This window comes from Typopeltis vanoorti, chromosome 6 (genome assembly GCF_054136105.1).
Source record: "Typopeltis vanoorti isolate ZY-2024b chromosome 6, IOZ_Tvanoo_1.0, whole genome shotgun sequence".
Lineage (NCBI taxonomy): Eukaryota > Metazoa > Arthropoda > Arachnida > Uropygi > Thelyphonidae > Typopeltis > Typopeltis vanoorti.
The window spans coordinates 61,432,948-61,460,820 of record NC_143554.1 but is presented as its reverse complement, the minus strand read 5'-3'; the positions used below and the strand labels follow the sequence as shown (position 1 = coordinate 61,460,820).

General features: G+C 33.4%; 1 protein-coding gene across 1 annotated transcript in view; it reads left to right on the top strand.

The window, feature by feature from the left end:
• LOC150105491 (calcitonin gene-related peptide type 1 receptor-like) overlaps positions 1 to 24,618 on the top strand; it is a 99,006-nt gene extending 74,388 nt beyond the window's left edge. Inside the window, exons 12-16 of the mRNA XM_090393971.1 lie at positions 4,344 to 4,407; positions 17,543 to 17,628; positions 20,142 to 20,277; positions 20,475 to 20,516; positions 24,544 to 24,618. Of these exons, the coding sequence (XP_090250097.1) occupies positions 4,344 to 4,407; positions 17,543 to 17,628; positions 20,142 to 20,277; positions 20,475 to 20,516; positions 24,544 to 24,618 (403 nt within the window). The remainder of the gene's footprint in view (positions 1 to 4,343; positions 4,408 to 17,542; positions 17,629 to 20,141; positions 20,278 to 20,474; positions 20,517 to 24,543) is intronic.
• Positions 24,619 to 27,873: the final 3,255 nt, after the last annotated feature.

Genomic DNA, 27,873 nt, shown 5'->3' with positions numbered 1-27,873 from the left:
TAATTTTGATGTTTTATCCAAACACGTATTTGTAGTGTGTAGGTATATTTCGAAAGTTGCAGCACCCCCACGATTTCAAACCACGAGCCACCACTGGTTTCAACAGTAAGAAATCACCCACCAGTTTGAAATTACAACCGTAATTACAACCATCTAACGTTGAATCAAATTTTTGGCCTCTGATTCTGTCACAGCCATTTTAAGGAATTCCAACGATAAAAATGAGCATAAATATATAAATTGGAAGTAAATGAATACGATAAACAAAGATGGGAAAAATGCTGCATTCTATATGTTCTAGTAAACTAACTTTTATTAGAACTGTTCTGTTTTAGTATTACTTCAAGTTTAAAATATTGCACTCATTTTGAGAGTAAAAATTAAAAATTCATTTTGCTATGAAATTTCAATAAATAAAAGCTTTAAAAGTCTGACTTTTCTTTATATAAATGATGCATCCACACACAAAATACATCAATTTATAAGACTGCCAATATTCGTCTGTTTCAGAATTTAAAAAAAAAAAAAAATCTGTATTACTGTCATCACATCGCAAAATTAATATTACAATATTGTCTACTACTTGTCATTTGATTCTTGTTGCTATGCAATTTATTTCTTGTTATTTAAATCGTTGCCAGGTCAAGGAAGTCGCATTTCGGAAATCGTTGTCGTGAAAAATTATAACTCTTCAGTTGCTCGAAAATTTTGCGAACGTTAAGTAGCGAAGTGTAATGTTTGAATATATTCGTTCGAGAGACTCGAATTTCATTTATTGTATAGCGTCTGTGGTAATATTCTCCTTGAAAACAAAGCGAATTCATCTTCCTGAAATGAAATCTCATCTAGGAAACCTATAAAGTTGCAGCCATCGAGAAACAAAAGAAAAACGATCCAGAAAATGTAATTTCTTGAAGCAGCTACAATAATAAAATCAATGTAGAAGTATGAACGATAAAGAATGAAATTGCTTCGAAACTAATTTATGAAGGAATCAAGTAATTTACGTCTCCTTTTGGGTGTAAATTGTAAGAGGTGACTTATAAGGCCTCGGAATGTGTAGAATTTCCATTCAACTGCGTTAAGTATTTATCACACAAACGCTATAATAAGAATTTGTCAAGTATTATGCAAGTCTTCTCGAAATGTGTACATGACACAAACAGGATATTGTGCGAATTTCTTTGATTCTCTAACTTACTTTAAAAACAGTTATACAGGAAAGTATTCACGCAGTTTTATTAAGATAAATGGATTGTTTAACATCCATTTCGATAGCTAATAACCAACATTTACAAAACAGGATAAAATGATGACTGTAGACCCGAACGAAGTTCAACCATTCTTTTAACCTCTTAACATACAAAGACGTCTGTGACACGTCTTTTATTTATTGCACCAAAATTGATTTTGAACTTTGGTTTCACTTATAAATACAACCGAATATAGACGCTAGACAATCTTGTGTCTATTTCCTTTCAGCCGAGAAAAGTTGCCAACGGCGTGTATTGGCTATTTCGTTTGCGTTTGCACAAATTCGTCATTATTTTTCAAACAATGATGAATTTGATCTAGCAAATTACCCTCGCCCAAAACTCGCCCAAAAAATTGGCAGAAAAACGACCGCTTTTGATTTTTAATTGGTACGTTAAGGGGTTAATAACCATTTAAAATGTCAACCACATATATCGAATTTCCAATTACAATACCAAAACAAAAAGTAATTAAAATATAGGAGAATAGAAGACAATTCGGATTGGAAAGGCAATTTACGGCTTGTAATAAACACTAATTAAACTTCATATTTCGACGCTATCGTTAACCTCCAGGTTAACAATGATACTAGAGTCAGGAAAAAAAACTGAGAATTCCATACACTTGCGAGTGATTTCTGACAATATGCATACACTCTTCGTCTATTATTAAATCTTATTAAAGTGTCTCGAGACGGAATAACCTTAGGAAAAAAAAAAACGATGCAGTTCAGCACTTAAATGTACATATTAAGTTCAACTCCTTTCAAATAAATATCGTCGTCATGTATGCGCATGTTCCAGCTGGAAGTTCATTTGAAATGCTGTTTGTGGTAGGTAAAAGCAAGCACCATCATTGAAATATGTCTAGTTATAACGAGGAGAAAGAAGAAAAGTCACGTGCACCCAAATTCGTTGAGTATCACTCGAGTGTTAACGGCCATTTCATCATCCCGAAGCCGCTGTGATCAAACTCATAAAACACACTTCATTAATAAATAAAAAAAGAAGAAAAAAAAGTGGACTGACTAAGGCACTTGGTTGTAGTTTAGAAATACCTAATTTGCTTATTATTGATTTTTAGTGCTGCTCTGGTACTTCTGGAATTCCAGAGGGAAATCTACAGTCTAATAATTAAAACAGTTGAATAGCTTCTAAATACAGCCAGCCCTTTTATTTTATTTTATTTTTTTCAGTACTTAATTCGCTTTTGTTTTAGATATAACATGTTTGCGAGGTATCACTCATTTTTTTTAGATAACATGAATAAAACAGTCGAGGAATCCCAATGGTCTTTACAACATTCTACTTTCTTATTTGCCTTCTTCCTTTACAATCTTTCCCTACAATTTAGTCTGACTGGGTTGACCTTTCTGGAAAACCTAAAAGGCGTAAAGTTAAAGAACTATATTCCAAATTGGATCGAAATCGATTGCACAATGCACTCTGTAGGGTGTCTGCAGAAGTGTAAAGAAGGAGTGGAGTAGGGGGAAGAATAAAAGAAAGAAAGAAAGAATATTCAGAACTTGAGTTACAGCATGTCGAATTTTCAAGTCCCTAGCATCACTCAGATATCGTAGAATTTGAGCCAAGGTTAGAGGTTTCTTGATCAGCCATAGCAAAGGCTGATCTCGGCGTATTTTCCACCATAAACAACAAGAACTGATGTTGGAGTTTCCTTTCCAATTTGATTTAAAAATAAAAATAAAATAAAACTCCGGTGACTCCAGGTGTAATCCTTAGAAAAATGTAAAAATGAAAGTACGTTCCTGATTCTTTGACATTACGATAAGCAAAGCTTTCCATGAACGACTGAAGAAATACACCGAGACGCGACTTTATGATGCCGTAGATGCCGTGTTCAAATGTCATGACACACACACACATGTAAACACAAAAAAATCGATCGATTCCTTATCCTATCTAATGCACACTTCCGTTGAAATGCCGACTCATGCTGTCATCCATTAGTATATTTTTAAAATCCAATCCATCCTATTTATTTACGATCATATGAGATGGTAAATATTTCAGTAGTTTTGTTCTGTGGCATTGCCATCCGATCTGAATCCACCGCAACAGACATTCACTTCGGTCCTTTCTACCATTTGGTCTCCAAAGGATTTTCATATAAGCCAATTTTAAATGTTTCTGTTTCCCTCCAACAAGCACTTACTTCCCTTCAAATCCATAAACAGCATAGCAATAGATGCAGAGAAGATGAGCACACAACAGTTTTTTCTTCTTTGACTACCTTCGAATAATATACTGTACATGAAAGGATCTAATCTTACTCATTCTCGTCAAGCTTTTAAGTCTTAGTTTCTCATACATATAAATGACTGTTTTCATCTCCTCTTTCTTTATCTTATTTGCATCTGTATGTTAAGTTTTTCTTGTCTTAGATATTGCGTTATAATTTTACATATCATAATGGCTCTCGTATCATCTGTTTATACAACATTGTTTATGTATTCCTTCCCAGAATCGAATGTAGGTTGATGTCCTCTTAGGTAGTGCAGTTTCTAACTTCACCTTTAACACAACACGATAAGTGGTTCCGAAGGTAAGACATCTTGTAGCCTACAGGTAATCCAAAACTCTGCCAAGAAGTAGGCATCCTCAATGATCTCTCTTACTACCAGTGTTAAAAGAACTCTAAAATAGAAAATAAATAACTGTATTCCATAAACCATCGTCTCTAGTAAAGTTAACGGGTGAAGATTTATTGTGAAAACTACTCAATAAATTAATTCCAAACATTCGCTACTATATCATTAAGACACTTCAGTTTCATGTCAACATACCTCATAAGAACATCCAAGATCAATTATAATTCTCCATTCGTGATTTCTGGTAAAGGTTAGTGACTGCTGAATGCATTTCGTATATTCATCCTATCTTAATTAACCTTTTTTTTATTCTTGTTTTTATTTTTCTCAAGCCGATATCAACAAAGGGAAGATCAAATTTGCATGATCACAGCTCGAATAGAAAATAAACCCTCTGGTGACTCCGGATGCAAACATTAATATGAACTACTGTACTTAAATATATGCCAATGATGAATTTTGTGTATTTCAATTTTAGCTGCTGGATAGATGACAGCGTTTACATGTGGATTCTCTCAGGCCCTGTGTGTTTTTCCATGTTGGTAAGTAAACTTCAATTTCATTGCTCTCTCTCTCTCTCTCTCTCTCTCTCTCTCTCTCTCAGATCTCTTTTGAACTTCTTACAAACTGGAAAATATTTACAAGAAAATTAAGTGAATAGATTATGTTTCGATCCATTAAAATTCGATCCATTTCATTGAAAGTTGATTGCTATCAACTTTCAATGAAAACATATCAGTTGATTGATAACTAAAACATTTAGATTAATATTACCTTTTTGTTGTTCTCGAAACTGTTAACCGCTTCTTCTTTTGTGATAATTAGTTATATAAGTTTCAGAAGATTATTAATTATGCATAAGTAAACGGGATGCTTTTAACTAGAAAAAATAAGAAAAAAGTGTTGGAATGGACTCCTAGAAGGTGATTTATAAAAAATAAAAAATAATAAAAAAACCGTTTAAAATATAGATGAAGAAGATAAGAAATAATTAAAAGAGATAATCACTAATTTAATAAAAACTAAACATGTGCGAAAAGTTCGTTGGTTGTGGTTTTTTGTGTCACTTTTTCCTGCATTTTGATTGAGAGATTTTTTTTATTTTGTTTAAAAAAAGTGACTTAACATTGCATTTCTAGCAAAGACAAAAAAGTATCAGATTAACTTGTGACGTATATTAGCGTCGTATATTAGTGTGACGTATTTAAAAGAGCGCTGTTGAGGAAAAACTAAAAAAAAAAAAATCTCTTTTGAAAATATCATAGGTTACTGGAACAAGGAAGATCCAAATTGCCAATTAAAATGACAGTCAGCAAATTTTGACAGGAAAATTTTACTTGTAAAATATTGATTAATCTTTCTAGAGTTCGCAATCCGTAGTTCTTCCCGATACCACGCAAATATTGAATCAATTTCCAAAGCTCACATTTTCAATATATTTTCATACGTTTTGTATTTCTACTCATATTTTTTCGTAAAAGTAATAAACAGCCTTGAAGATAATCCGTGCTATCGCGTTGCTTACATAAATACGTACTGCAATACATTTTCCTGATTCTTTCTAACTAATCCAGGGCTGTTCTGTTTGAAGAGCATCTCCTTCCACTAATCTCCAAGCAAATAGCTGCTGGATAACCAACACACCCAAACTAGAGCTGGGTTAAATAAGATCAATAAAAGTGAATATGATTTCGAACTACTATCGCAATACCCTCTCTCTCTCTCTCTCTCTCTCTCTCTCTCTCTCTCTCTCTCTCTGTCGCTGCATGAAGGTAATCTTTTTTCTTTTGTTCTTCCTCTTTCCCTTCCACAAGCTTAATAGATTTGCTTCCTACAGCAACCTGTCTCACGTATCTGTAGAAAACTAATTTTTTCTAAGACTTATGGGATCTAGAAGGTCGTGCCTGAGGTGAATGGTGAAATCTGCGACGCGTGGAATTTCCCATTCACATCATCCTAACAGACTTTCGAAGACGCTTTTGCGATGACACGTGTGTGTAGGATGTTATAGGATTATTTTAAAGAAAAACTGAAGGAACAATGTGAATTGAATGTAAAATCAAGTGCATTTGGTTTTTAACAATAATACTCGAATGGCACGTGGCATCTGAACTCCTCTTTTCAATACCCATGGCACGGAGCTTCTTCTTCGCAAACGTAATCCACTACATTACACTGATTGCGACCTTCTTAGAAGCAATTGTCCACCTCCCTCTTTGGTTTTTTTTTTTTTTTTATTATTATTCAAATATGAAATTTCAATGTGTGCGCTAGGTATCCTGCGCACATGATAATAACTTTTGGAATTTCTAAATTCTGTGTGAGTAAATTAGCAACGTGTCTGTTATACACGAATATAAAAAAAAAAAAAATCGCATGTTATAAACATATACATTCATCTAAAAGAAATTGTTAGAAAATGAATTCATCTGTGCCTTTATGCGACATAGATCAACGTTTTTTTTTTTGGAATTCACTTTGGTCTTTGTATGCGAGCCATGAGTTCAAAGTTAACAGCATTTCAGAAGAGAAAGCGCTGTTGCTATGCAGTTCGCATTCTGAGCTCATAGTGTGCAACTTCCTGAAGAAATCAAGACCAACACGACCCTTGTGGGATGGCCTATAATATCTTATTATGGACAGCATGCTCATAGGCAGAACTTAGGAAGGATGAAGCATACTCTTCCTTTAAAATTAGTATTAACACGTTCATTGCCAATCACGCGATATCGCGCGGTGCGAGTTCTCACCAAACGGCCGATCACGCGTTATCGCGTGGACGTCGCTAACTGAATAAAAAAATAAAAAAATTTGGCCGCCAAACGAAATTCCAATTTTCAGCTTGGCAATGAACGATATCACGCGATGCGAGTTCTCACCAAACGGCCGATCACGCGGTATCGCGTGGACGTCGCTAACTAAATAAAAAAATAAAAAAAATTTGCCCACCAAACGAAATTCCAATTTTCAGCTTGGCAATGAAAGTGTTAAAGCAGCTACTGGATTTAGCAAAAAGTTCTTCCGCTGGTCATTACTAACCAAAGTGTTGCCGATTTCCAACAATAAAACATGTTTTTATTTATTTCTGCATGTACCCAATACATTTGTGAGAATAGTGATTATAGAAGACGTATAAATGAGATATTTCTGACTTGATTTTTACAGAATAAGACAATTTTCAATATATTGCACAATTCAGTATTGTCGTCTTTCAAACTTTGTATATTAATACAATTCACTGTACGTTTGTTATATATTCTACTACAACTGTGCTTATTTTTAGATCAATTTATCCATTAAACTCTTCCTTCAAGAGCTAAAAAGCATTTCTGTAATTGAATATTCTCCACAGTGCGAACTCTTGTAAGGAAGATTAAAACCAACGACAAAAGTGCTAACAAAACAAAACTCGGAAATTTTGGCTATGTAAACTTTTGCTGTAGTGGGCAATGACAGCTTTTTCATACGGAGTGATATTTACAAATAATTTTATTTAAAAAGATATCAAATTATCTAAAATTATAAAATATTATGCATTTATTTATTTGTAATAATTTCCTAATAATTCTCTTCGATTGATGAAGTTTGTACATTCAAATTAGACGATATGATGTTGCTTTGCTCTAGCGCCATCTATTGACGTCTAGATTGACTACATAAATATTCCATGTATTTCTATAGTCAAATTAAATGAACGCAAATTATTTGTTATGTATCTGTATTTTATTTAGCTACAGATGTAGTCAAAATAAGTTATAAGAAAAATGAGTTATTTTTTAAAATGCTTAAGCACTGTATTGGAAAATTTAAATTTCCGATACAGTAAGAGTCATCGTTTCACTCAAAAGTAACTTTAACAGGTTGGTTGCTTTTATGTCACCATTTATTTATTTATTTCAAGTCGTTTTGATTATTGAATCGATTATTAAAATAGACTGTAGGAGATTTCGGACTGTCGGAAGATGGAGCAACTAAATGCTATCTGATGGAGCCATGTATCCGCTAACGCCGTTTATTCCCTTATAGAGAGTTCGCCAGGTCATTTAGCCGTATCCAACTTTTGGAGAAAGAACGAGCGGGCAGTTCAACTTCCACCAGTAGCCAATCAGAAATTACTGGCCCGAGATTGTCACTGATTTTGAGCGGTGAAAAGACTGCCAAACAAGTGCTGCCATCTTGTGATTTCTAACCCTAACACGATATCTTTTGTCTGAAAAGCGTGCGGGTTCTAAGGATGGAGTTTCTTGAGTTTACTGGACAAAAAGCCGAGTTTCGGAGAGAAAAAAAAACCTGCTTGCCCATGCCTGAGATCGATTATGTCGGGAAATGGTCGAAGAAAGGTTTAGAAAAACGTTCCTTCAGTCATCGACTAGAATTGAACAATGCTAGGCCGTCCAAAGAAAAGTCTTTCTTTGGACGGCCTAGCATTGTTATAGAAGCAAACGCCACTTCCATCATTGGGCACACACACACGCACGCACGCACACGCACACACACACACACACACACACACACACACACACACAAAGAGAGAGAGAGAGAGAGAGAGAACATTTTATGGCTCATGGCAGGGTAGAAGAGAACTCGGAGTCATCCCTAAAGGGTGTGGTCAGGAAGAATGTGGGGTTCAGGTTCTTTTCATGGCATCAAGTCAGTGAACAGAAATGCCGCCAAGGGATATTTTGAATGCGTCTTCAGTAACTGCTTTTAAGAAGAGGGTATGATAGGTACCAAGTAATCACATTTTCCAGGGTCATCCTTCAATGAATCTCTGGCTCTCTGGAGATGTAATAATTGATATCGATCTCTTCCTTTTGCTCCTATACATGAATAACTTATCGATAGTTCTGCTGATGATAAAATGGCTCATTAGTATGGGGAAAAGTGTTTTGGGAACGGGTTGCAAAAATCCTGGTGATTTTCCGGCACCAAGCTTTGTGAAATGAGTAGGAGGAATGTTACAAGTGGGTGTTACAACCTAGTCATCTTCATTGCTACCTAGACAGCGACAGTCCGACAACCTTATATTTTTTTCTGATAAGAAAAATCTTTGTTTGCCTTCTCTTACCTTTGTTATCCAAAAAAAAAAAAAAAGTCTGAAACTGCTCCTATGAGAAATGAAATACAAAAATTATAATATAAAAATATATTTTGGACAATTCTCTCGAATATACCGTTCCAAGCGATTTTTAATACTTTCTCAGCAAATTATTAAAGTAATTATTATTATGTTTATGATATATATGATATTTGGGATAATAAATATCTTCTAAAAATATCGATTTACATTCATTTGGTAACTACGATTTGACATCCACACAAATTTCTAGCGCGTGAGCTATTTTATCGAACTCGAACTCTCCATCGGTGAGTAATACGATGCTTCGGTTGATAGTGACGCGAAGTCATCGGCCGTAATTATCTCCGCATTTCTATCAAAAGAAATGAAAAAAAAAAAAAAAAAAAAAACTTCCGCTGACTGTCGATTCCCGAGCGCCATTTGTCAAAATGGTAATTAATTTTTCTATTGCTCATATTTCACCGCAGTGAAATTTCAAAACAAATTTTACACGTGAGCGTAAAGACTTTCCAAAACTTTTGGAAACCAATTCAAATTACGTATAAATCGCAACAATTCATCTGAAGTCGCCATTTTGCATTTATATCATTTTCTTGTTATTCGAAGATATAATTTTTCATATTCTTCGGTTGCTAATCATGATTTATAAGCCTATTATTAATGATTTCATATTAACAATTAATAACCACGTGATTTGAATTTATATTGAGAAAGAGATGACATTAAAAATTAAAAAAAAAAAAAAAAAACATGTTCCACTTCGTTTTAATGCTGATAACCGTCAAATTATAATCCTCCGTAACTCAGTCAGTTTCGGAGATGTCCTTCGGTTGGAAAGATATGGTTTCCAGCCCCGTCTACGATGCCAAGAACCTCTATCAGGGCTTTCATTGGAAAGTGAGTTAGTTGGTCTTATACAGAAGTTGTAAGGGTTTTTTTACCTCCCGGAAACTCGGGTTTTTCTTCTCGTATAATAGCCAAGGCCTGCAGAACACAAGCAGTTGTTCCAGTGTAGGGCTAACCACCCTGTTGAACAGCGGTTATGAAATCTAAGGGTGCTTGAAAGGTTATAGATGCATAATGGCCTACCAAAAACCATAGGAGTATTTTTTTGTGTTTTCACTAAATCACCGTGTTGTAATTTACAGGAAAAGTATTAAAAATATTGTTTTAAAGGAGTAAAAAGTCTTTGGATTTTTTAAAAATCTGATTTGACCCTTGCGTCATGTTTAATATAATTAAACATGACGCAAGGGTCATGTTTAATTATTTACGTGAATAATTATTTAATTATTCACGCAAATATTTAGCCAATCAACTGTTATATACATATTTTAGAACAGTTTCTCTCCTCTTCTTTCTCTCCTGTTTTGGAATTATTCACGAATCAATTTGAATTTTTTTTAAAGGAAGTAATAATTAAAAATCTCAGAAATGATCGCATTCGAATTCCGCCTTACTTTTTTTTTATTACCTTTTAGACGCAAAACTAATATCTGCACTAGTTGGTTATCAGTCAACGACTCAGTAACGACCTGCGATGATTTACTTTATTTTTTTTATCTCGGAGAAAATCGATGCGACATTACGTTTATTAATCACTTTGAAGATGTCGCTGCGGTTCGATAAATTTTATTAACTGATCGTTACATTTGTGTTTTCCGTCTAAAATTGGCATCTAGTTTCTTTCTACGTAATCCCAGAGGTAAAGAAACCTTTTAAATGAAACTTATTTCGGTTCACGTGTAGTTTTATCTACCTAAAGGTTTTTGACTTACGAAATACCGTTTGCCGTTACATAAGACGAACCATAATTTAAAGAACGTAGAAAACGATGTAACTTAGCAGACGATGACACAATTTTTTTTTTAATTAAAATACCATACTAGAAATGTAATACAGGTTATCTTTTTGAGCATGTTCATTTATATTTTTGCCATTGATAGTTTATATTAATCCAAATACTCTGTAATGTTTCAGCGTATGTAATTATACATAAAGCATGTCCGTTAGTAATTCATTAGCTTATGTAAGTCATGTAGGTTATTAATTTATATAAAGTTGCTAGTAGATGTTTCAATTTGTGGTACGCTTTTCTGTGTATCAGAATCGCAGTGATTGTTAACGGAATATTGGTTATTATTTGACATATAGTAGTTCTATAGGGCTGTTATATCGATCACGTTTTCTGAGTAATTTGTAACTATTGATCATCTGGCTAAACTCTGCAAATAAATTTTATGAACTGTATGGTCTATAAAGTTGTTTACCTTGTAGGGATATTGGAGTCAATATATTATCCAAATCATGTTTGATGGAATAATGTGATTCGGTACTATAGCTAGATTGAGTTGCTCGCAGAAAAAGCGTTGTTTTTCTATGTCGCCAAGCATGTATCTTGTCTAAAGATCTATACAGTTACATCACATGGAATGGTGCTACGTTAATATGCTTCGATATTAATCATTAGTTATCAACAGAGTTTTTGTGTTCACATCAGTGGCGGCCGGTGAAAATTTTAAGTGGGCATATACAAAAAAAAAAAAAAAAAAAAACTTTTTTTTCCTAATCAGTAACGAATTTATTAATAAATAAATTTACATATTAAAAATTGCTTTATTAAAAATATTTCATCCTCACCACGAACAAACACCAATAATAAAAGTTTCGTATCAATGACAAGTGCAAACGAATATCGGCGTTAGATCGCAGTGTATTTGTTTCGTGTAACGATAATTGAAAAAATGTAATTCTTTTCATATTTTCAACATAACTCATCATAATTCAGCCTTGTATCTATAATCGAACAATTCCAATTATTAACTATTCAATGAATGTCAAAGCATAAGCTGTAATAACCTTTAACATGTTGTACTGCATTTATATAATGTTGTAAGCATTGTTATTATTTATAAACACAAACAAAATTTAATTTTTTCATTTTTTTCTTGGGGGGTTGCTGCAGTGTCGCAGTGCTTATGTACGGGTCGCCACTGGTTCACATATTCTCAAAGAATCAAGGAGTGTGAGAAATACACAAGTATATAATTCTATATATGCAGGAATAAGGTTCAAAGAAAGGCTCCTATTATTTTTAAAAAAAATCTATTCAATAGTAACCCACCAATAGAATGGAAAAAAGCAATTGGGATCCTTATCTTTAAAAAAGGTAATAGAGATGATCCTAAAAATTATAGAGGTATAAGTATTCTAATTCCTGTTATAAAATATATAGCAGAATTATAAAAAAAAAAACTAATAAAATATTCTGAAAAGTTTATTTTAGAAGCACAGAATGGATTTAGAAAAGGACGATCATGTGTAGACCCGGCCTTTTGTCTAAAATTAATAATAGAGAAAAGAAGAGAATACAACTTAGAAACACACATTACATTTATGGACTTTGAAAAACATTTGACAAAGTTAAAAGAAGCGTTTTATTTAACGTATTAAAAGACAAATACCAAATAATATTCTAAAATCTAAGTATATATGAAAATAATCAAATACTGTACAAATAAGATTAAATCATGAGCTATCATATACAAGAGAGATAAGCCAAGGAGTCCTGAAGGGATGTCCCCTTTCGGCAACTCTTTTTAATATTTATCTAAATGAAATAATAATAAAATGGAATAAAAATTTTCCATCAAAGTATTAAACCTTCTCCTATTGTGAACTTAAACACTCTCCTTTTTTGCCGACGAACAAATAATTATTACTAATTCTGAAGATAACTTACAGAAAGATCCGTATTTTAAATTTAAACGAGATGCCAAAGATTATGGAATGATAATATCAACAGAAAAATATAAAAAATTATGGCTTTTAAAGAACAAGATTCAGCTAGAACTAAAATAGTAATAGATAACAAGATCTCAGAACAGGTGAATTCATTTAACTACCTAGGTTGTATGATTACATATGAAAATGATAAAGATATAAACGTAAAAATTGCGAAATATTTGAAAATAACAGGTGTAATTAATTCTATATTTAAACCTAACCTAGTACAAAAACAAATGAGGCTAAAAGTATACAATACATTAGTCCTATCAGTCCTAATGTATTGAAGTGAAATCTGGGCAATAAAACAAAAATACAAAGATTAATAACAGCTGAAATGGATTTTTTGAGAAAAACTGCAAAGTATACTCTATTTCAGCGATTTTCAACCGGTGTGCCGCGAAAGGTCTTCAGGTGTGCCGCGAGATTTGTGAAAACAAATTAACTGAAAGAAAGAAATGTCGTTACTTGCACATTTATTTCCTTGAAGCTCCCAAAAAGGATAAGTAATTACTATTATTAATATCTTCTGTATGTAAATCAATCAAAATTATGCCTATTTTTTGCCTGATCGTCAAAAAATGAAAAGAATATATTTTTAGTGTGGTACAGATTTTTAATAATTAGTCTACGTGTGCTATATTATGAAAAATATTGAAAACCACTGTTCTATTTGATCAAAAAGAAATGAAGAAATTATGAAAGAATTAAACCAAGAACAAGTAATAGAAAAAATTAAAAAATATAAACATAAATGGATGGAACACGTTCAAAGAATGAAAACAGAAAGATTACCAAAACAAGCCTTAAAGTGCAAGCCAGGAAAAAGGAAACTAGGACGTCCTCTTAAACGATGACTTCTAAGGCCGGAACAGGCCACTCTAGGCCTAAATCCTTGACAAGCATGATGATGATGATGATGATGACATACTACCCTAAGAATTCAAGAAATGTAACAGTGCATCTGCAACCGCTTCAAGGCATTTAAAATATTTATCGTGAAAAAGATGTGAATGCTAAAAATGCCGGCAATGATTCCAAAAGTTCAAATCTAATGAATGCGGTTTATCCCATGAATTGTTATAGCAGTCCTGGCAGACATCTTTAGTTTGACAATGACTTGTTCTTAATTGTACTTTAAGAGAATCCTGCTGTAACTCTTCAAATACTTTTCAAGAAACTCAATTTGAACAACTTCATTCTTAATCGTGTTTTGCAAGGTCTCGAAAAAAAGACTGAAAACTAGATTATCCATATGATGGAACGAGATAATCTTATTGATCAATAAAAATGTACTGTTTACAACACTTCTTCTTCCTTCTGCGTGCTAGGCCTACTGGCCTGTTACAGAACTATCTTAAGCCCTTGTAGGTCGTACCCGTCCCGAGGATAAGGTGACTAGTTCTATGCCTCCCGATATATTCTATGGCTGTAGGTGCGTGTGTTCACAGGGCCGGTTTACAGGAGGAAAAACCTTAGATAAACTGAGGAGAAAACCCTGCAGTCTACGCCGAAAACCGGCTAACTTGACTATGTACGAGGAAGATTCTTAAGCTCATCACGTCGGCAACGGGAATCGAACCCAGGACACTCCTTTCCAGGCATATGAGTATGGGAGCCACTAGTGACAAGATCAAGATAAGATAAGATAAGGAATCGTGACGTCATTGGTTGATAAGAAGATGACGTCATTGTGGGCGTGGCGTCATGAGATTGGAATGTTTGGAATTTCCCTGGGGGAATATGTTTCAGTGACGTGAGTTCTTGTGTTTTCGTTCGCGTATGGAATTATGGGTGATGGTAGAGATAAGGATTCGTGTTGTGATTGGTGGTGCACTAGTGACAAGATCAAAATTAAGATAAGATAAGGAATCGTGACGTGAATGTTTGTTGTTATCAGATGAAGATAAGTGACGTCATTTGTTAGTTCTAAATAAGTGACGTCATTTGTTAGTTGTAAATAAGTGACGTTATTGTTTTGAATGGAATAGGGAGATATATTAGTGGATAAGGAATCCTGTCGTGATTGGTGGGACACTACTGACAAGATCAAGATAAGATAAGGAATCGTGACGTGGATGTGTGTTTTTATAGAGTTTGGAATTTCGCTGGGACCCTCGTCTGTCAGGGACATCACGTGGTGTGTTTGGTTCGTTTTTTGCCTTGTGGGAGATATTTAGAGATAAGAATCGTGACGTTATGTGTTTGGAAATTTCTCGGGAACATATGTCTCTCTGTGATATCACATGGCGTTTTGGTTTAGCTATGGAATTGTGGGCAATGTTTTTGAATAAGATATCTTGGAATTTCCCAGGGTGAACACACGTTCGTCATTGTCGTCATGTTTTGTTTGGTTGTCTATAGATGGGTGTACTAATTTCCAATTCATTATGGAGTATTTCTTTCCTGTTAAATGGTGAGAATTCTTAGAGTAGAGTAGAGTCGTGATGGCGGCCGTGTTTAGGGTTTTCCGAATAATTTAATTATATGCTGATGTCACTCAAACATACAGTTTTTTTTTCTTCTATAGATTGCTGTACTAATTTTCCAATATATTTTGGGGTATTTCTTTCCTGTTAAATGGTGAGAATTCTTAGAGTAGAGTAGAGTCGTGATGGCGGCAGTGATTACGCTTTTCTGAATAATTTAATTATATGCTGGTGTCACACACACACACACACACGCACGCACGCACGCACGCACGCACACACACACACACACACACACACACACACACACACACACACACACACACACACACACACACACACACACACACACACACACACACACACACACACACACACACACACACAATTTCTAACCTAATCTCATCATATCTAATAATGAGCGTCCTATTTGAGGATATAAAATGTGGGTGATTTTATAACGATGTTTGACTTTGTCGACAGTGGCGAAAAGTCCACTGACTACAATGGTGAGCTGGCCATCATCTTACAAAGGTTTCCCCCTCTTCGTTTCATTCAATAAACGTATGGTATATTTTGAAACAACTGTCTTAGCCAACAAAACCCTCACATTCAAAACCTCCTCTCCTCGCTAAAGCAGTGTTTTAAAGGTGCATTGCAAGAAAAATGTCATTCTTTGGCTACTCCATGTTCCGCCCTCTGAATACGGAAGGGACGAATTGCATCATCAGATTATCACCCATTCAGAAGTCTACAAGACTATCGCTTTAAAAGAACTTGTAAGCTTTGAGGCAGCCTTCACTCTTTGTAGCCAAAAGAATTTCTTACTTATAGAACCGAAGTAATTCTAGAAAGGTGACCTTCGATAATAAAAGAAAGTTACGCTTGATTCGATGTACTCGCATGTTCACCGTTAAAAGTGAAAGGGAAAAGAGTGGTTAATGTGTAACTCGATATTTTTATATCATTTGAAAAGATAAATAAATAAAGAAAAGAAATTATAAATAAGATAAGGATCATTTTAGAAATCAAGTAATTCAAGTATGGTAATATTAATAATATTAACAGCTTGTTTCAGAAATAATTCTACAATAAGAGATATTGTACAATATGCAATTTATTAAAAAAAAAAGGGGGGGGGGGGAGTGCTCTAAGGATTATTTAATGTTTAGATATCGTACGAGCAGAAGGACTGGAAATCATTACTGTGGAATATCTCTTCTTCATCGGCATTTCAGATGTGTACCCTCATGGGAGTGCACAAACTACTATGACAGTACACATGATTATGTTTGCATTATTATTAGCTTGTTATGAACAGTTTTTCTCCAAATTATGCTGGTATTGGTCAAACCTCCAGTATCATCAGATATAATATTTCAGTCTTCTAACGCACTTCTAAATGTATCAGTCCGTGTAGATCTTTCATTGTTCTCTGATTTTTGTTTTCTTTATCATTCTAATAAAACAACACTTGTTTTTTTTTTCTCCCATTCTGCTTAAGTGCCATACCATATTAGACTGCCTTTGCTTACACTTTTATGAGTACTCACAATGTTAAGTTTCTTCTTGATATCTTCAGTTCTAATACGATCCTACTATTGGTGTTATCTGTTTCCTAATTTTTAGCAAAAATCTGATATCTGTGGTCTCCAGTCTTTGATCAACATTTCTAACCCAAATGTCAAATTTGTAAGTTAAAACTAGTTTAACTAGTTTGAACATCGTCTTAGTGTAGTATTTGACTAATCTCTCTCTCTCTCTCTCTCTCTCTCTTATTCTATATATATGTATTGATTTGATTCCCTCCCCCCCCATATAAGCTTTTGCTTATTCTGTGGTCTTCTCTAAAAATTATGCCTGAATAAATAAAATTATTACTTGTTCTATAAGCTGTCCATTGATAATTAGTCAAATTTTCCATGTGCCTATTCTGCTTTTTCTCGTATAGTCCTTTTATTGTCTGATTTTTAAACCAGATTTGTTACAGGAGTTGGCATCTTCAATTTGGATAAGGAATCTTGCTAACGTGTACCGGAATTATTTAAGCATATAACATCTTCATTAAATAAAGAGCTGAGATTAAGTTTTGATATCGGGTTTAACGTCCCTTTTTTATATAACATTATCCACATAGATGATGAGTAACATTGGAAATAATATGCAACATTATCGAATATTATATTTTACATCAAACCATTATTATTCTATTCTAACCGCTCATTTAGTAGCTAAGTACAGGCTATATATACTGTAAAATATCTTTTATTTAAATTGTTCTCGCACAATAACATTTGACATATTTTTCGGAATGTTTTTCTATTTATTTTTTCTTTATGTTCGTAATAAATATCATAAGTTTCTATTTGTTTTTGAAAATAGCTCAATCTTGTTTTCCTCATCAATATCATTCGTGTTCTGGTGATTAAACTGAGGGCGGTAAACTCTCCGGACACCAATCAAACAAGGTATTTGTTCACTGTATTAAAATATTATCAAAAATTGCTATTTTATGTCTTTATTTTTATTATATTAATTCTATGCTGCATGTTTGTCTTATTAATCTGGTTTTAACTTTTACAAATTTTGAAATAAATAGCATATTCTTAATATATATTGCGAAATTCAGTTTCTCACTGAATTATATATATATATATATATATATATATATATATATTATTACAATCATATTTTCTCTACGCAATATTAGCACTTTGCTCTGATTCTCTCTTTTCCTTCGTTACTGTGTTTGATGACTACAACAAGATTCAAATTTATAATATGAATGACAAACATTAGACTATCGCAATCCCGTTCAACATCTGAGACTCGCAGCATGGCTAGTACAACTTGCAGTCATTTGCATGAGCATTGTATAAGGTGGTTGCAATAAATTTCATCGTATTCAAGCAATAGTTTCCAGCAGGCTGCAATCTCTCTGGTCGCGACCTTGCTAAAGTTTGAAACACTCTTGAACCCAGACTGCGTAGTTTGCCCATCATCTGCTCGGATGACTTCGAGTTTAATCTGCTGCAGTCGTTGAACTTAAGGTTCTTGATGAACATCCGAAAGAGCACTATTTTCGTATTATTCATTGTGAGAAGAGAAAATAGCACAATGAATTGCACAAGGTTGATGGAACTAATTTTTGCATCTTGGGAAGCCCAAGCTACTCTTGACTATCTACCACGTAATGCTTTTCTTTGTAGAGCATTACTTGAATTACCCACTTCGATAGGTCCATCCGTTTATTCATTAGACATAATCAAATTAGACTCAGCTGCTGGGTGATATACCACACACACACACCAGTCCTTGCCAGGAAGTCCTGTTGGTGCTTTTCTGGAAGCTTCAACTCGATCAGTCATTCCAGACACACTATCTATCTACCTCATTGACGATCTACCCCTTCTTCTTTTTCCAGGAACTTAATCTTCAATTGCTGTTCTGAGAAGTCCTCCTTCTTTTCAATGTGTCCAAAATATTCAAACTTTCTTCTGTCAATATTCTTAAGGAGCCTTAACGTTCTACTAATCTTTTCTAATACCCATTCATTTGTACGCCTTTCAGTATATGATATCCTCAACTCCCTTCTGTAACACAACATCTCAAAAGCAGCTATTCTTTTCTTATCTGACTTCTTTAGGTTCCAAGTCTCACATCCATAAGTCGCTGTTGGAAAAACAACTGCATCCAAAATCCTCAACTTTTTTCCCATGGAGATAGATCCATCCTTCCAGATTTTAGACAGGTCTCTGACTGATGTTTTAGTCATTCCTAACCTTTTTCTGACGTCTTCTGAACAGCAATTCTTCACATTAATAATGGATCTTAGATACTCAAACTTGCTGACTTCCTCAATTCTTTTTCCATTAAGGTACACTTGTTTCTCAAGAGCTTTCCTGTTTGTATTTCCTTTTAGAACCATCTTTGTCTTGCTAGGATTGAGTTGAAGTCCTCTGTTATTACTGCTCTTGTTAACTTTGTCGAGAATTGGTCATAGTTCTTCCATGTCGTTACAAAGGAGTACCATATCATCACCATACCTCAGATGACTGATCAATCTACCACCTATCCTAATTCCTGTCTTACGTTCATCCAGTGCTTCACGCATGTGGTCCTCAGCATAGATACTGAAGACATAAGGAGAAAGTAGGCATCATTGCTTGACGCTCACGCCTGCCTGAAACCAATCAGTGAATCCAACACCTGCTTTTAGTGTGGCTTCTTGCTTACTGTACAAGTTAGCAATCAACCTGATAGTGTGTTAAGGAAACCCCGTTGTTTTCATCACTTCCCACAGTTTCGCATGCTGTTCAGTTAAAAGGTTTGGAATAGGTTGTGAAACACATTAACATTAACATAGGGCGTCTAAACTCTTTATACTTTTCTATGATCTGAGTAAGACAAAGAATCTGATCTCTGGTACCCTTTCCTTTCCTAAAACCTTGTTCCTCTGGCATCTCTGCCTCATCTTTGGCCTCAATCCAATTTAAAATGATCTTTGATGAAATCTTGCTTGTTTTCATGTTTTTGAGAGTTTTGCAAGAGTGGAAGATTTCCTGCCGAGACCGTAGTGATCGGCAGATTGATAAATAAATTGCTAACAGTTGAACTTGTTGAATTAATTGAATCTGTAACATGCAGGAGTGGGCCATAAATAATTGCTTTTAATAACTTGATTTGCTAGGTTTCCTTTCATAGCACAGTAAGGGTTTGCTGTAGATCATATATAATAATTACTAAGTAGGCATAATGAGATAATCACCAAGCGATAATCACTTAAACAGCATAACATGCTATGACGTTCAAGTATTGCCGTATTATAAATAGAAATTTCTGAACTTTAATTTCCATATTTATGTGAACTGATAAATTCATGTAATTATGAAACGATATTGTTGGATGCAAAACACGCAGTGCGCAGTCTCGTTCACTGGCCTTTAAACATGCTACTTTTATTTTTTATCCTGTGGTACAGAAAAGCAGTACGAGCCACTGTGATTTTAATCCCTCTTTTGGGTCTTCATTATCTTCTGATCCCTTTCCGTCCTGAACCAATGTCGTATGGAGAGAAAGTGTACGAAACCATTTCAGCTATCGTAACCTCACTACAGGTTAGTAACTTTATATTTATTTATTTATAGCTATTTATTCTTTATAGTAATAAAGACTATAGACTATAAATTCTTCGTATTTAAGAAAGAATAACTTACAAAAGGAAGAAACTTAAAAATATAAATGTTCTAATGTGCATGAATTTTAAAGATTTCACAGGGGAAAAGATCTTTGTAATTATTAATTTTCTTTGCAGGGATTCTGCGTCTCTCTCTTATTCTGCTTCTGCAATGGAGAGGTAAGTTCTACTACTTACTAAGGAAAACTTCTTAGTCTACATAATGAAATATTTCATCTTATAATTACAAAGTTACTGGTGGATTAATGTGGCAGTTGCTTTCTAGATTTATCTCTATAAATCTAAATGAAGGATTGTATCATTTCTACTTTGCATGCTAAATAGAATTGATTGCGTAAGCCCGAAACACTTCATAGTTATCACATACCCTAACAGGCAGAATGATAAACCAAATCTTAGATGCCTCTTTGCATCACAGAAGATCGAAACTGATGGATGAGACCAATCCATCATGTTTTTGAAACCATTCCTGCACGCGATTCCATGACATGTTGCTTTATCCTGTTACGTATGTCTATTACGCGCAGGTGAAATGGCCATTAGGGCTGGGGGTGTACTTCTCTAGACGGTATTGAAGTAGGGCTCTTTATTACAGGTGTCGGGGAGGGGAAGGTATAAGAAGAGCCAAGAAAACGTGCCAAGAGTCATTTCCACCGCCAGTGCCTTCACTGTTACGGCAGATACATGTCATGCGTTATTGCAGTATTCTTGCTTTTTTTTTTTTTTTTTTTGTCCGAATGAAATGACGTCACCCAGGATTCATCACTCAGTGCAGTCCTTCCCAGTTCTCTAGCTGCACAAAATGTTAACGCTTTTGTATTCGCTCTCTTGCAGTCCAGAGTTGTATCTCGCAGTCATTTGAAAATAAAGGACCAACAGAGTTAGCCCTTTATTTTCAAAAAAAAAAAAAAAATTCATATACAGAGAGTAGAGAGATTGACATGTTATTCGTTACAGCTTTACTATCCGACCAGTAAGATAATATCGAGTCACTAACTAATCTTAGTGTAATGAATCTCTCTCTCTCTCTCTCTCTCTCTCTCTCTCTCTGTCTTATGTCATCTTATACGCTAGAAAAGATGATTACACCAAATAAAGCCCAATTTAATGAAAAACATACTTCTTTTATGTCCGTTGTGCATCCAAAATTTCAGTAAACGTACGAAATGTTGGTAATACATTTCGTAGAGAAACTTCAAGTAATACGGAATACAATTTTACACACGCTTACACATGATATTCCGTATCATCCGATATTCCTCTATAGTAGTTCTTCCCAAACTTCTGGATGTCAAGGAATGTCAATCCCTTTGGAAAAATTAAAATATTACTCGTCGTCCCTCGAAAAAAAAAATCGTAATATAGACGTATATTATTATAATATTTATTGTATTTATATTCAATACAAAACATACACAGCGAATATTGCAAAAATCAAATGCAAATATTACATTTTTAGCATCTCACCTACACATCTGACATGGCACATTATCTCATATTTTTATATAGACAGGTATATTGTTATTGCACATTTGCAGTACAAGCACATGAAAAGTAAGTTATTAGTAATAAAGAAAGAATTAAAAACTTAAAAGAAGTTTAATAACAATTTAATGTGATGAATGGGTTTCAATACTGCTACACAAAAAGTCAATATCAGGTGAAATATTTGAAACTGAAATTCTTAGATTTCTGCTTTGAAATGCAACTTATATGAATAAGCATATATTTACTAATTATTAAGCTTAATATATTTACATATATTAAGCGCCGAAATACGGAGGAAGCAAAATTTGTGAACCCGCACCAATGTGTGATTTTTTTTTCAATTAAAATATAAAAAATAACAAAAAAAGAAATAATAAATAATAAAAATTAAATACGTTTCTTTTAAGATAAAAAATTCTACTTAGTCTTAAAACATTTTCAATTTGTTTTCATTATTTCACGCCCCCCTCAACAAAACCTACGGCCCACAGTTTGGAAAGCACTGCTCTATAGCATATTTAATAAAAGTACGTAGGCTGAGGATTGCATAATCTGAAGACAAAATCCCCCCCTCCCGAGACCAACATAGAATTTTGTTTAGAGATTGGGCAAGATGAGCAATCTTGATTTTTTCAGTGTTAAACGTGTGTCATAAAGTAGTTGATTGTCAGTTGAAGCAATGGCATTACGGGCCACTTTTCAAAATTCCTAATTATCAGGAAACTAATTTACAAAACAAAGTCCTAAATAACTTTAAAAAGTGATTAATGTATATGAGGATCAACATAGATTAAACAGAATAGTTTAATTCGCACAGAATTTCATTGAATTATTTCGAATCAGTTCGTTCATTGATTAGCGTAATCTAAGTAATGAGATTTAAAAATGACATTTTAACATAACAGAAAAATGAATAGGCTTTCATGACTTTCTCTCCATAGAAAATATTTCGTTCAGGTATTTTTTAAAGATTTTGAGATTATTTTGACGTTATAAATAATTGACGTTAATTTAACGATATAAATACATCTCTCGAAATAAATTAATAATCACAACTTTTTTTTTTATTCGAAACTAGAAATCTGGTTCATTCACTGGGCCTTAAGACCCAGTGAATGAAGGGTGCCTTTCTAGAGCCTATTCCAAACAGGCTATTTTTACTAACTATCGAAATGTCACACTAAAAACATGCGTAGCTACGAATTGCCAAAGGTCCCAAAAACTTAGCTACACTATAACCTCTTCTTCTTATTATTGTGCTATCTTCTATCGAAGGTCAGCGACCATCTTGGCGAACAAACTGCGCTCTTGTGCTAATCTGAGCAGTTGTGCACTGCTCTTTCCTGTCCAATATCCTCTATGTTTGTAAAAAAAAAGTCAAATCGAAAAATGTTCAATGATTAGCTATAAATACGTGTTCTTAATTTCAATCTTAATGAGGCCTGTTCATCCCGACTTAATCTTTCCAGTTTGATTAGCATAAGTATAATTGAACCTGTAGTGTAATTGAACTCTTCCATAACAGCTTTCCTTTGATGTTCGACATTATAATACAACTGAACGAGATAAAATCTATAATTCCTTCATTGCTTTTCGCTTTAATTGGAACACTTGCTTAAAATCGTATGATTTCCTGTTTCTATTAATCAGATTGCTAAAATCAATTCCATGAGATGAAAACCGGATCCATTTCTTTACAAGAAATTGCCAAAAGTTTTCGATATACCAGTATATTAATATTCTGTTAACATTGTAATAATATAGATAGAGAAGGTTTGGTTAAAGCAAGAACAGGAAGCATATTTGATTTAGCAGTTGTGAACTTCTTATTGGTTCCTTCTTCCTTTAGTTACGTTTCCTTTCACCTTGTAGGTGACTTCAGTTCTGCTCAGAAAATGGTATCAAACTCGAACTGTTAGGCAGACAGGAAAGCGGATGTCTTATGCGGTTACAACCATTTCGGTAAGCCTCTTGTCTAAAAGTAAGTGTAAATGTAAAAATAACTTGAATAGTCTTCTAAAAAAAAATAAATGGGTTTTCTTCACTTACCTTAATTATTATCCTAAAGTTCACTGTGCGTTTCTATATACTTTTATTATGCTTGACTAATTGTTCATTCAGTTGGAAAGGTCGTATTTCTTCTAAATTGCTGTTACTAAAAAGGTTTTATAGGAATAATGCGCAGGAAATATTTCAGCACTTGGCTATAGGTGGCAGAACAAGAAGTCATCCCTGGAAATTGAGTAAACGTGGACTAGAACATTTGATTAGAAATTATAAAACTAAGCAATTATTATGGAATGAGTAATGAGAGTGTGATGAGAGTTGTGAGAGTGCGCGGCTATCAGTGAGTCGCCTGCCAATGAGAAGCAGAGGTACAACAGATATTGTACAAACTCCATGGAGATGCACGTAAACAATAAGAGAAATCATGGAAATTTAAATGACATCATGTAGATTATTTTTTACGTAGCAACGAGTACTGGCTAAACATAGAAATTAAGTAATTCATGGAATATGAGTAGACAGAATAATACGCGATATACATAAGACAGTTTATTTGCCTTTGTTTTTTAATTCCTTTTTGTTATAAAAAAATAATATTTTCGCTTGTAATCATAATATAAATTTTTGAAAATAAACCACTATTGTGTTACTATGATAATTACAAATAAAATTCTAATCTGTTTATTTGCAGTTTTTGCAAAGAAGTCCTTCTGATACAGGAAACCAGTGGCCAGAAGAGACTAAACAGGTTTTATCTCGAGTCTAAAATGCTACAAAGTTTCACCCATTGAAAGATGTATGTAATTAGCCTGTTGTAGGAAAATAACGACAAAGAATATGTCGATATCGTCAAAAAACAACTACTCAAGCCAGTTACTGTATACCACGTATTATGTTGCCGAAACTGGCCCAGTGATCAAATTAAGACTAGTCACCTGTATTGTGTATTGTTGCTTCTACATTATGCGCAACATATCGTATTTATTTAAAATATCCTAACTAAGGAATGATCAACTATATACATACGTGTCTCTGTGTGTGTGATAATTGTTTTACACTTTGCTGTGTATGGCATCGAAGAAAGTATTTTAAACCAACACTGTTCAATCGATTCGACTCCGTGTGCCAACGAAATGTCCTATACATTATGAGATCGATCCATAATTTAGTATGATGTTTTTTTCGACTAAGAAAAACTTTTTAGAGAGAAATTTTGGGATCAAGAATTAGCGTCGACATATTGAAAAACAAAACAAAACAGATCTCTTCCGTTGACCACCATTTGAAATTTCGTACTTTACTTTGGATCAGTTTTGTGGAAAATCTATGGATACATTCAAAGGAAGATAATTCTTCCTTCTAGGTATATTGTCTGATTTTTAATATGAGAATTTAAGAATAAATTTATTGGTGTACATTGCTAGTTCTAGAGACTTCGTTTTAGCGCAGCTTTCCCACTATCATTGAGTGTTGTGATAATGGTGGCCAACCCTAACGCAACGCCTGCAAAACCATATCACAGTGAGGTGTATGAAATCAGTAAAATCTTTAAAAAGAGATCAAAATAAATCCTAATAATAATATTATGAAGTTTGTGATTTGTAATACTAGAATTCCATAGCTTCGTTTATGGTATTAAAAAATATAATTTAATATAATCTCAGGCATGTAATCAATACATCTAAGTCAAATTCTTTTTCTCGCACTTGCTATACTTTTTTCTTTTCTTTCTTTCTTTTTGGTAAAGCGACATTCAGTGCTACCACTTTATTAAATATCAATATGGTTATCTGCTTAAGGCGAATCTTGGTATGTTGTCATGAAGAAAGGACTGAGTTATTTAAATCTGAAACAGATGATTTTAATTTATAAGTGTTTTTTTTTTTCCTTTCATTACTAAAACTAGATAAGTTGAGTGTTCTATTGTGAAGGTACGGGACACTTTCTATTAGTTGTCACACCAAAAGGATTCGTTGAAGGAAATATTAAATCTAGAATTATTACTACTATTTTAGAAGTGAATATTTAATTAATACGGCTGAAATGCGATGTGTTTGTCATCTGTCAAAAATAAAGTAATACATAATTAAAATTATAATATCGTGATTAAATATGAGCGGCTGCGATATACCTGAGACATTTTATTGACATTTGTTTGTTTCTGGTTCCCTTTTGTTACAAAAATATAACAGGGAAGGTTTAGATTCGAATCTCATCAAAAAAGGCTACGCAAGACCTCTTGTCTAGTTATGCAAAATACATTTTTCCCATTTTCGCTATTGTGTTATCAGCATTATTATAATTAATAACTACTTTTTACTAGATAATTATTAAATGCATCCACTCGACTATCCTTCCTAGTTCGAAGTTTGCTCTTTCACTTTCGTTAAAAATGTATTCTTTTGCCTTCTTTTTTTTTTTTTAAATCTTCAGAAATCCTAAATTTTATATAAAAATTCGCAAACATTCTAAGCTTCTTAATATATTAACGTTTTTTCATCATTACAATCTCACAAGTCCTAAATACCGTATATTAAAAATGGCAACATGTTCGTTATTATTAATAAACACTCTTCAAAAGGCAATAAACATTTCATAAAAATCTGGGAAATTTAATAGTTTTATTTTATTCTAGGCTTAGAGAGAGAGAGAGAGAGAGAGAGAGAGAGAGAGAGAGAGATTAGTATTATTCATTGATTATTTATTCATTGCTATTTAAATGGCCCGAAGAGGAGCAAAGATGTTAATTCTCGTTTCGACCGATTCTTTATATTACCAAACAACGTTCACTAAAGGAACTTAATTCAGTAATTAGATTAAAATATTGAATACGGAAGCAGAACATCTTAATTTTTATAATGCTTTCAGTAGACTATATTTGCTTGATTAATATTTTAATAAGAGTTTGCTTTTTTTTTCAAGTAAATTTCACTGAAAGCATTTAAACTTATTTTTTAGGATTCCAACTTTAAAACGAAATTTAAAAAAAAAAAACGCATTCTGTTTTAAATAATATTTATTAAATGTATGAAACATATTACTGCCAAACACTGTGGAAAATCATCACTGAATACGCATGCCTAAAATCGCTAGTTTAAAAACCAGCGCACATTTTCATTGACTAATGATATTCATATAACTTCAGTACTACTGTGGAAATTTTGGCTAGCTGTCATTCACGTGAAGCGGCATAAAATGTGAATATATGCTGTTACGATAATAAACAATTAAATACACACATCGGTTATCTTTTTTGAAGCATAATGAAAAGAGATCAACCAAAAGTAAGCTTTATGAATTATATTTATTTGTGAAAGAAAATTATATGACGTTGATGATGTAATTTTGTGTTAAAAAGAAAATAAATATATAAAATTTTTATTCTGCATTGTGCGTTTCACTTATTGCATTTCTATTAATTGTCTTTTGTTTTCTGAAAATGTCATCTATTCATATTATTCTCCTAAAATGTCTGAATTTATCATGTACATTCAAGAAGAACTAGATAGGAGGGAACTAAATAACAGCAACATTGTAGCCTCTTCCAACCCTAAATAAAGTTTTATTTTAATTTTATCGCAGTCAACAGCGTCGAGAGCGAGGAAATAACTAGTGGGATTACTTAGAGGAGCTAGACTAATGAAACTTAATTCTTCTAGAAGAAATGAAAATTATAAGATAAAAACGAAATCGCTAAACTTAGTGTCGTGTCATAAATATTTAAGGATTAATAAGTTCATCTGGGGATTCGTATCCTTTTTAGCATCAGCAAGCAAAAAGAAATGCATTATTAACTTTTCCTGGTCATGGAGATTATAATTTTTTTTGGAATGTTGTTAACTGATTGGGTAATGATGTATATCGCAGAAGTACATTCACCTATCTTCAACGGTAGCTCTTTTAATTCACCTCCTAACTTCTTTCACTCAAATTCTTTTATCAAAAATGAAATCTAAGTACAATTCTTAGGTTTATGGGTATTAAGGATATATAAGAGAAATTTGTCATTTATTATCAGTGG